At 58.1% G+C, this 11019-nt stretch overlaps 1 protein-coding gene across 4 annotated transcripts in view; it reads left to right on the forward strand.

Annotated features, from left to right (window-relative positions):
- MGMT (O-6-methylguanine-DNA methyltransferase) overlaps positions 1–8443 on the forward strand; it is a 230936-nt gene extending 222493 nt beyond the window's left edge. For all 4 annotated transcript variants that reach the window (XM_031461997.2, XM_064488542.1, XM_010993022.3 and 1 more), the window contains 2 exons: positions 1784–1923; positions 8142–8443. In XM_031461997.2, the coding sequence (XP_031317857.1) occupies positions 1784–1923; positions 8142–8351 (350 nt within the window). In that variant the 3' untranslated portion in view covers positions 8352–8443. The remainder of the gene's footprint in view (positions 1–1783; positions 1924–8141) is intronic.
- Positions 8444–11019: the final 2576 nt, after the last annotated feature.

Below are 11019 nucleotides of genomic sequence, written 5' to 3' on the forward strand. Positions count from 1 at the left end.
CTGGGGCTCGGGTGACGGCCCTGGAGAGGCGCCGTGGGGTCTGGGAGCTGTCCTGTCTCCAGCGCAGTTTGCACATGCCTCTCGCTGTATTTTTTCAGGTTTAGTGAGTCCCGGGCAGCTCTGGAAAACCCGGGCAGCATCCTGTCCCTGGGCCACAACACGGGCAAGGAAACGCAGCAGCTTAGTGCTCTCGGAGGAGGCCGGACACCGGCCTCTGCGTCTTCCAGCACCGGCAGCCGGTTTTTTCTCTGCTGCTTTTCCAAGATCTCTTTTGCTCGAAGTTCCCACCAGGCTGCTTGCTTTTCTTTTTTCTTCTTTTTTTTTTTTTAAGTTAGGCACAACAACAACAATAATAACGATTAGCAGTTTGATTTCAAAATGCTTTCTGAAGAAATCACAGTAAACAGAGTCTGTTTGCCTAAGGAAACCCTGGCAGCCATCAGCCAGTCACACCACGGCATGTGCTAATGAACCCAAAGCTGTTAATGTGGTTTCTTCAGTTAAATTGATTCATGAATTTTGAAGAGAACATTATCTAATGAATTTTCTTTGAATAGAAAGCAATTAAAAGGACAAATCAGTCTGATTAACCCCAAAGTCACCCTCCTGTCACAAATGGTGTACAGTTTGAAATTATATCATAAAAAACTAGAGCACGTTTGCTGTCTCTCTGCCCTCTGCTAATCCAAGTAAATTAATGAACAACAAAGTCAGTTTCTTCACTGACCCTTTTCTAGTATCACCTGGATTATGCTGATGTTTAATTTGCTTAATGTTATAATAAAGACTAAACAGATTTTTTTTCCCGGTGAAGTGATTATCGTTCCCTTCAGTTAAGAAATGATTTTTATTATTTAAACACGCGTGTAAGGGTGTGTTTCCTTTAAGAACCAAACTGCACTTTGCCAACTTGGCACAGGTGTAATTAGTGCCCTCTGGACACACTCTGGCACACCGCTCCTGCCCGTGGGGGCCGTCCCTTTGTCGTTGACATCAGGATCCCCTGCCCCGCCCCTCCCCGCGGGGGACGCAGCTCCAAGTCCAGTGCTCCCCGGCGGAGACATGGGTCCCCTTTGGAAAGACAATAGGTGTCAATCCCCACCCACCTCCTTCATGACTGGAGTCTCTCCAGCAACCTCCACGCCCAGGAAACGGCTCCAAACCTGGAGCGCTCACCTCCTCGTTCCTGCAGCAGGATGAAGAGCAAACGCAGTTTGATGTGGTCAGCCAATTAAAACGGGAATAAAGGTATTTTGTCTTTGCAGCCCTGCTCGTTACAGAGGCCTGTAGCCAAGGGCACCGCCAGCCCATGTACATGGTGTTTGGCATTCCAGGCCTGCTCTCCGTGGGGTGTGGACAGCCAGCATAGTACCACAGCCTGGCCCCTGGCTGTGGCTTCATCCTCCTGTGTCCCCGCTGAAGAGGGAAATTAACCAGCAGTACAGAAGCTTCCAAAGTCGGCGTGCGGGCAGGGCCTCGTGTGCTGATGGACTGAACTGCACGCTGATCTATACCCGCCCGGGTCCTGCGTGGAGCTCGGGGAGGATGGGAGGAGGGTGCAGACGGTGATGCATCGTTAGGGGATGCCGGCGAAGGGGCTAGCCTCACGCCTGTCCCTCCTTGTTGGGGGCTTGGTGACAGGCTGCGTGTGGCGCTGGGCTCTAACTGAGGTGACACCACGGTCTGTGTGGCTGTGCTTCCTCTCTCAGGACTGGCAGCTATTTATAGCCGAGCTGTTGGAGCCGTTTGTCCAAATAACGTCATTCTGCATTCTGCCTTTCAGATTCCTTCACCAGGCAGGTGTTATGGAAGCTGCTGGAGGCTGTGAAATTCGGAGAAACGGTTTCTTACCAGCAATTAGCAGCCCTGGCAGGCAAGCCCAAGGCCGCGCGGGCCGTGGGAGGAGCAATGAGAAGCAATCCTGTGAGTTGGCGTCCCCGTGGGTCGCGGCGGCCGCGGTCGGCGGGTGGGCCCGGGCCTGGCACTCGGGGGGTCCAAGTGGTGTTTGCATCAGCGTGTTTGGGAGGCGACTGGGCTGCGGTGGGTGGGGCAGAGAGGAAGCGGCGCTGATAGCGTGGGCGGCACTGGTGGGTCCCCCCACTGTTTTGGTGAAGGAGGAAGGGAATCTTTCCCACCCCCACCAGCCCCACCCCCAGGGTGCCTGTCAGAACCACAGGGTGGCTGGTCACAGGAGCTCAGGGTGGCGAGCCTGGACTGGTGCCGAGCAGACACCCGTCCGTTATTCAACAGCAGTGCTGAGGGTGCCAGACCCTCTCCAGGTGCCGGGAGAACAGACAGAAAAGGCCATCCACGTGGAACCTGCACTCTGGAAAGACGCACGTGCTGGGGACACACCCCCATTCCCCGGGGCTTCACTCTGTTAGGAGGTCCAGGCCATGGGCCTTGGGGCCTGGCGCCTCCCCATCTTCCAGCCTGTCTCCCTGGGAGTAGCTCTGTCCCCAGGCTCCTCCATGTCCTGGTCCCTCCTGTGCATCTGCAGTCAGGTCTTGCTGAGAGCAAAGCTCACACACCCCAGAGGCCATCTCCCCGGAGGACAGGGCCAGGCCTGTCTTACCCAGGAAGGCAGAGGTCGCCTCTGCTCCCCGACACGCTGTGCGTGGGCTGCGGGCTGTCCAGGTTCGAGAAGGAAGTCAGCATGAGTAGAGGGGAGGCGATGATGGGGGCCTGGCCAAGGCCACACATGCCGTGGACCCTGCGGGTGGGCAGGAGGGTGCCCTTGTCCACACATCAGCTTGGCCCGCGGGGAGACCCCACACACCTGCGTGGAGCCCTGGAACATTCCTAGTCTCACTAGCCCCCAGTGCCTGCCAGGGCCTGCTGTCACGTTAGAACAGTTTCTCCCTAGAGCTATAGGGAAGTGTCCATGGTGGTCGGTGACAACTGGCCTCTGAGGAGAGCGCATCTGACATCATGGGATGCGGAATTACTACATCACAGAGACACTGCTTTCTTAAAAATCTCAGTGGCTTTGCTCTGTGTCCTCAAAGCTGTCTCCATCCCTGCTCACGGGGAGCCTGGCGTTTACGCACACGGCCCGCAGCTCGCAGCAGCCCGAGAGCAGAGCCCGGGCCTCCGGGAGGTGCAGCCACGCGGCCTTTCACACAAAGCTTGTTACTTGAGCGGCAGGCCCTGCAGGTTGGTGGGGACTGTACCGTCTCCACGTGCATCTGATCTGGAGAAGAGTTTTCTGTGCTATTAAAAATCCCGAACTGTCAGGAACGATGTGTGGTACGGACGACACTGCACACCGACCTCCCGTGTCTCTGCGTGTCCCGCGTCCTCGGTGACGAGGGCTGGTGGGCGCAGGCAGCATTCCGTTTTGCACCTGTTGAGCTTGAATGGCAGTGGCCCCGCTGCGTCATGGCGCACACCTCCTCCACGCCCTGCAGGTGCATGCGGGTGGTCCTGAGTTAAATTTCTGGATGTGACTTTTCACGTTTCCCAGCAAAGCTTAAGCTGTGCCTTCCCGCTGAGAGGCCACTGTCTTCTCCAAGGGTGACTCTGCTCTAGACAGAGCCCCTTCAGACACTGGGGCACCAAGGTTCCATGTGATGCCTTGGGGATGACGTTGGGAGGCCCCCTTGGTCCCCTCCTGCGTCACGGAGGCGCCATTTTCTGTGACGTTCTCCCCGTGTCCCAGACCCACCCCTGCTTCAGGCCGGGCTTCTCCCGGTCACGCCCTCACCGAGGTTCGCCCGAGTCCTCGGTGTGCACACCTGTCTGCTCTGCGGGCAGACAGCTCTGCTAGCTGACGTCTGCAGTGTGTCTCCCCGGCCTCTCGCCGTCCAGCGGCTCCTCGCTCTCTGGGGGGAGGCCGCGGCCAGGCAGCGATCGCGCTTGTGGCAATACTCAGAATCATTTATTGTCCTGCAAACGGCATGAGTCTCCCCTCCTGCTATTAATCTCTACGAATGTCTCTGCCCAAGGATGGCCTCAGTCACTGAAATTTATAAAACAGGATCTCACAGGGCTCAAAACTCTAATGTCCACAAAGTCCCCATATTGACACCACCGTCGGGGGCCTGAACCCAGGTGGCCCTGAGGACACACTGAGGACTCTCCCTTCTCGGGCCCTCCTGTGCTGCGGGCCCCAGGGTGGCCCTGAGTCCTCCGTGGCCTTTCCCTGCGCGTCCCTCTGTGGTTGGGCACCACCCATGACGCACACAGGGACCTTGACTTGACAAGAAGGTTGCAGAGGTGCCGGCAGCCACGGGACCCACGAGCCACCTCCAGGAGAGGCGCAGACACCGTGGACGTGCTCCTGCGGCTCGGCCCGGCGGAGTGAGCCTCCTCCCGGGGCTCCGCAGAGTTGATGGAAAGAACCTCCTTAGAGCAAACGGGCTGAGGGGTCCACAGGGTGGCCCTGGGGGCCTGACGGAGAACGCGGCCCTGCTCAGGTCTCCCTTCTTCGGGGCTGAGGGCGAGGGGCCCGGCCGCAGAACCACACATGTGGGTCCAGCACGGAGGCCGAGTCGGTGAGAGGTCAGCATTGAAAACATCTCCGTGTTCAGGCTGAAAAGAGCCAGAGTGCATTTCGGGGAGGAGAGTGAGAAACGGACTTGGAGTGTCGCAAACCCCAGGAAGCTCCCTGCGCACTCGCTCCTTGGGTGGCTCGGAGGGAACAGGGGCACGTGGCGGGTCAGACTCCAGCGCTTGCTCTTGGCGTGGCCGCCTCTCGCCCGCTGGAGGGAGGGGTGGTTTCTGCTGTTGTTGGGAAGTCACATCCCATCCTCGGCCCTGGATTTTTGCAGAGTTTTCCATGAAGAAATTCACAGCCCAGGTCGGATGGCCTGGCAGCCTTCCAGAAGGCCCCCTCTCGGGCCCAGCCTGGAGGATGGTCAGTTTTCTGGTGGAACACGGCCCTCCCCGATCAAGCACCCTGCAGTCACCCTCGGACAGAATTTGCTAAATGCAGTTCAAAGGCAGTCAATACTCGCACAGAGCATTTCCCCACCTTCTTCCAAACAAACGCATTCCTGAGGAGTTAGTTTATTCACAGATCGCCACGAGCGCTAATGACCCCCCGAGTCTTGTTCTGCCAGTCACCCGGATGGCTGTTGATAAAGATTTAGCATCATGTTCTGAGTGTCAGGGCTGTCAGTGGGGCTGAACCATTTGACCAGAAGAAGAAAACGCACAGGGAGCTATTGATTACAGCTTCTCGGTGTCACTTATTCACCAGGATTTAGGTATTGATGAGCCGCGAGTGAAAACAAGCCTTTCCCTTGTGGGCCGCTGCCCCCGAGAACAAAGGCGAAGTTGGAGAAAACACTCAGCCGGCACCAGAATCACAGGGATTCTGTTATTGATTGAAAGGCCCCTTCGTGTTATTTTTGCTGGAGACAAATCTATGGGTTTGGAAGTTCTATAGCTTTTGAGAAAGGGTCTGTGTAAGCGATGGATTCGCGTATCGGGTGAATCAGGTTTCCCAGCGTGAAGATCTCAGGGCAGCTGCGATAGCAGGAGCTGCTTGGTTATTGATAAAAATTGCAGCCTATGCAGCACAGGCTTCACGGAGAGGGCCCAAAGGGTGCGGACCCTTTGAAACGTCCTTAGGGCCCCAATACATTCTGGCAGGTTTCATTATTTTAAGAGTCTGAAACTCGACACCAAAATTAACACAAACAGAAGCAGCGTTCCCGTTTCTAGAGGTGAAGGTGGTGCGTGTTTGGTAAGTCACCTGTTCTCCATCGCCACGTACGAGAGAGGAAGACGGGGCAGAGCGGTCGTTCCAATTGCCATTCCGGGCGAGCGGTCCTGTTATCTGCATGATGTATGGAAACAGGGAGAGAGAGAGAGGTTCGCGTTACGCACTGCCACAATTTCATAGCTTGTTGGGGGAGAGGGCGGGAAATCCACACTCACCTGTGAAATCTGCCGTTAGGTAGGAAAATTGAATTGGTGCCTAAATGTTTGTAAAACTAAATTGAATTCAATGTCTCCCTCTTTATCAGTCCAAAACTTGAACTGTATGTTATCGTGTCCTCACAGCAATTAACGTGACTGTTGTATTTGATAAAAAACCCTCAGTCAGAGCAAACATTCCACCCTTAAAGTTCCTGTCCCTCCCGCCAGGCAGATGGGAGGCACGTGCCGTCTGCAGGACCTGGAGGTGCGACTGCTGCTTGCTGGGTTAAACCACGCTGGGAAGGGAGTCCGCTCACTCTCACCCTCGCCACGCAGGTCGGGGATAGGACCCCGTGGGTGCATGAGTCACCACAGCAACCCAAGCTCCTGGTCTGTGAGCTGGCGAGGTCGGACTCCCACCTCCGGCCAGCTCACCACCAGCGCCCCGGCCCCCCGCAGCAGTGCCCCTGCGGGCAGTGTGCTTTGCATGTGACCTCGGGCTAGAGGCCCTTCCCGAGTCCTGAATGGCTGCTTGTCAGGACCCTTGTGCAAAACACCTTGGACCCCCCCCAGAGCCCCACGCAGTCTGCATCCCTGTGTTTGGTGGCTCCTGGCGTGTGGCTCCCTGGCATGTGCCGAGTGTGCCTGACCTGTGTCCAGTGGCTCCCTGGCATGTGCCGAGTGTGCCTGACCTGTGTCCAGTGGCTGCCCAGGAAGAGAGGTCAGCAGCCCCAGACGACCCCCATCCACTGTGGTTTTCAGGGTCCATAAATTACATCCCTTTCTCCCCGCCGTGTTCTGAGCCAGCTAAGACCTGGCTAAAGGACATCATGACACTCACTTTCTTGGGATAAAAGCTTGGCTGGAGAGGTGGCGTGGCCGGCTCCTAGGAATTCCCACCAGTTAGACCTGATGGGGGGGCTACGAAGCGCGTGGGCTGGTGGGGTGAGGCCTGGGTGTGGCTGCAGGGATGACAAGCAGCCAGTGGGAAGGGCCCCTCTCGAACCCAGCGCCCCGAGCCCTGGTGTCCAGTCTCCGATGTGGGGTATCAGATGTCCACAGGTCTGCATGGTGCCACTCAGGCGAGGAAAGAATGTTCTGGGTGCAGGGTGACACCCTGTCCTGGGGCCGTCAGTGCCCAGCACCCAGGCCTGCCCACCTGACCAGCCCCTGGGAGCTGGGCCCTCGCCCTCTGAGGCTGGGCCAGCCCTGCCCCTCCCCGGGGACTAGAGCTGCAGCGTTTTGAGCCTCAGGCGAGCTTCACCGGGAGGGTGAGGTGGGTGCACAGAGCCCAGCCTGTGCCTGTGTTTCCCAGAGCGTCTCAGGCACTGGCCCTGGGTGGCGGGCACTGCCCTGGGTCCCCGCCGCAGGGCCCCCTGACAGTCGGCAGCTCTCGGGTTGTATCTGGGCTTGTTTTCATTATTAAGTGGCCTTGCTGTTAGTGGGGTCGCTCTGTGGGCTCAGGGCAGGCACCTCACCACTCCACTTGTCTCCAGGGTAAAAGGCCAGGGCAGCTCTGTCTTTGCATTGAGCTTTTTGGGGGGGCCAAGGACCTTGTGGAGGAGGGAGAGAGGGCATGGCCCTGGAGCCTGGGGTCCTGAATGGGGTCGTGGAAGAGCTGGCTGGTCCCTCCCAGCCCAGGATCAAGGTGGGGGTCGTGGCTCAGGTGGGAGCAGATGGGAACTGGTGGTTCTCGAACTTCCCATGTCCGGAGACTCAGAGGGAAGCAGGTGCGCCTGGGCACGGGCGCATGAAGCAGAGGTCGGCAAACCTTTCCCACGAAGCCCTGGGCGCTGAGTGCATCAGGCTTTGCAAAAGCAGCCGCAGGCAGTATGTACCAGTGAGTGTGGCTGTGTTTCAGGGAAACTTTATTTACAAAAACAGGTGTGGCCTGCATGGGCCACGGCCACAGCCAGCCAGCCTGTGGGTTAAAGGGGCCTGTGTGAGTGCAGGATCCCCTGACGTCTGTTACCTCTTGGAGATGTTTGAGAATTTCACATCAAAACTCATAGCTTGGAAATACAGTTTTAAATTTTGTAGGTATACATAATAGATCACATGTGAAGTGAAATTAAGTTTCTCCTCCTAAATTTTAGCATCAAGGAATTCTCTAGAAGACGCCCCGCATTGGCCTCAGGCATGGGGTCTGTCCCAGTACCCCCGCCGCCAGCAGCCTACGCGTGGCCGCGTCCCTGCAAGGCAGGCCTGGACCAGCCGTGCAGACCCCGTCGGCCCCGATCCCTGACTGATGGTGCTTCCTCCCTGTTTTCCAGGTCGCCATCCTGGTCCCATGCCACCGCGTGGTCTGCAGCAGCGGGGCCATGGGCAACTACTCGGGAGGCATGGCCGTGAAGGAATGGCTCCTGGCCCACGAGGGCAGCCTGGCGGGGAAGCCGGCCCGTGCAGGGCGCTCCCGCCCCGCCAGCACCTGGCGCGGGGCCCTGGGCGGCACTGCCAGCGCCCAGCCTGCTGGCCGAAATTGAGCATCTATGTGGGGACAAGTTGACATATCCGTGTGGTGGCTGGCGGGAAGTGGGGGTGGGGGGCCCTTCCCTATTAAAGGAGCTAGAGAGTCCATGCTGCCTATCTGTTCTTACATTTACACCCACAGCACAGGGAGGCCCGAGACCGGCCACCGCGCTGTTCCATCCTCTCACGCTGTTACTGTCCCACGTCTGATGCCTGTTAAATCAGGGATGAGAGGGTGGGGGACTGGCCACTGTGAGGGCGATGGCCCTGGAGGAGGGGCGTCTAGTGCCCCCAGAACCGCTGGCTGCCCCGGACACCACGGCTGTGCCCAGAGCCAGCCAAGCCACGGGGGCCCGGGACCCCGGGACCCCGGGACCCCATACAGGTCCATCCCCTGAAACAGCAACCCACGCCCAGCATGCTCCCTGCCTTCCTTCCCTCTCAGCTGCTGAAGCTGCTGGTATGATGCTGAGGGAAGGGGCCGGCCCTGGAGGAGGTGCCTGTGGATGCGTCCACGTGGGGTCATATCAACCAAATAGAAAACAGCCACTTGCCAGAATGATCTGGGAAAACAAGCAGCAATTTGGGCTTGGATGTGGCTGAAATGGCACCTTCCTAAGGAGTTGAGTTTCACCCCGGCCTCTCCTGCCGCCCATGGCCTTAGCGTGCTCTGGACAGAAGGTGACAAGGGACGCCCATCTCTCCTTCCCAACACCCTGACGTCGACCTGGGAGTAGGGGTCACACGTGCAGGGGGTCAGCTCTTGTCACCAACCGGCGTGGGGAGTATTTCCCACGCCTGCCACACACCACAGTCTGATACTTCACTGTCATGTTGTCATTTTAACTTTATAATTAATTAACTTATCCAAAAAAACATGAGGGGAACTTGTAGTTCTGTGTGGAAAAGTAAACCAGAGCATCTGAAATATGGAGAAAACAAGCTACACCCAGCTGGGCGAAAGAAAGCTTTGTCGGGCGCCTGTGACAGTGTCCACAACAGCAGGTGCTCGAGTGGTTTGTGTGCGTTGCCAGAAACCCAGGTGAAAATACAGCCTTGCATGTGCACGGCTCGGGGGCGCTTTATATTTCACATTACCTTAACACCCACAAAAATCAGGGGCCTAACAAACAGAACTAGACTTCTCTCACCAGTTTATGATTTATTACATCCTTTTCTTATATCAGCCAAATTAATTCTGGCTTTTTTTTTTTTTTTGCTCAGAAATAAAATATGACCATTACCCCATTCATTATCTTCTAACTTCGGTCCTTCTCAGGACGTCTGTAAAGCAAGCTGAGTCAGGGAGCTGCGCAGGTGGCCGGTCTGCGGATGGGCCTGAATCTCCCTGCTCCATCCTCACAGGCAGCGAACCTTAACATGCCCTCGGTGAGCTGCCCGTCTCTCTGTTCCTGACGTGCTGGGAGGACAAGTGGGGGGTCTGGGGGGCTCTTTGCATCTGGGGGAGTGAGGGTGGTTGTGTTCTGAATTCTCGGAGGAAAATGCTTCGCTCCAGGGACAGACAGTCACCAGGACACCCTCCTCTGCCCAGAACAGGGCAGGAGGCTGTGCTGCCCGAGGTCTCCGTCTTCAGCCTGTGGGCCTGGGTGTGGTCCTGTTGGGCGCTTTCCAATAGAGGGCGCTGCCGCAGTGCGCTGGGCTGGGCTGGGCTGGGCCAGGCTGGGCTGGGGAGGCCCGACTGCTTCTGCTGGGGGATGGGTTTGAAAATGGGGGCAGGGTAGACCTCTCCAGTGAGCCACCTCTGTGACAGCCCCCAGAGCACACGTTGTCACGGGGCTGCTGGCGGACGGGCAGGCCCCTCTGCAGCGCCGTCAGACCCTGAGGACATGTCCCACGTCACCCACACCCTCTGCACGCAGACCGCCCCTGGGCCTGGGGAGCAGGGGTCCCCTGGGCGATGGGCGCCTCCCACTGTCACCTCCAGGCCTCCAGGCCTGCTCCAAGGGAGGGTCCCGGGCCGAGCAGCCACATGCCTGCAGCCAGCAAGGGCCCGGCCCCCGCGGGGCACAGCCACGTCTGGCCAGGGACCCGCAGCAAGGCTGTCCGAGCTGACCCCGTGCCTCTGCAGCCTGGCCCTGCTGTTTGGGCCATGCCCTTGGTGTGGTACAAAACCACGTTCTGTTTCCAGTCTCCCAGGGCTTCCTCGGCCCTGTCAGAGCAAACTTGATAAATGCCCCGAGGTCCCTACTCGGAGCATGGCTGTGTACCACTCCGGGACGGGCTCCGGAGGCCAACATGAAAGGCCCGCGCAGTCGCCCAAGGCCGCTGCCGCCGGAGGGGCAGCACGTTTATGAAAGTCAAGAGGAAAAGAGGCACAAAGACAAAACTATTTTCCCAACGAAAAGAAATGTCGAAACAAGAAAGCTGTGTTCTTTGGCCTCGGCCCCGGGCCCCCCACGGTCAGGTCCCCCCTGCCATTCAGCGCGGGACTTTGACCGCTGACACCTGGAGCCCAGCGGTGGGACAGCAGCTCGGCCGGCGTGGGCTGTGCTCGCCCGTTCCCAGAGACCCGGGTCGGGAAAGGCGCAGGGATAGTGTTTGTTTTTGTGGAACCACAGTGGTGATGAGGAGCTGCCCCTGGCCGCGCGGGAAGGGTCGGCATGTTCTCCTCCCTCTCCTTTCACCCATGAGGGGCCAGGCTGTCCAGGATACCCATCCCTG

This window comes from Camelus dromedarius, chromosome 8 (genome assembly GCF_036321535.1).
Source record: "Camelus dromedarius isolate mCamDro1 chromosome 8, mCamDro1.pat, whole genome shotgun sequence".
In the NCBI taxonomy this organism is placed as follows: Eukaryota; Metazoa; Chordata; class Mammalia; order Artiodactyla; family Camelidae; genus Camelus; species Camelus dromedarius.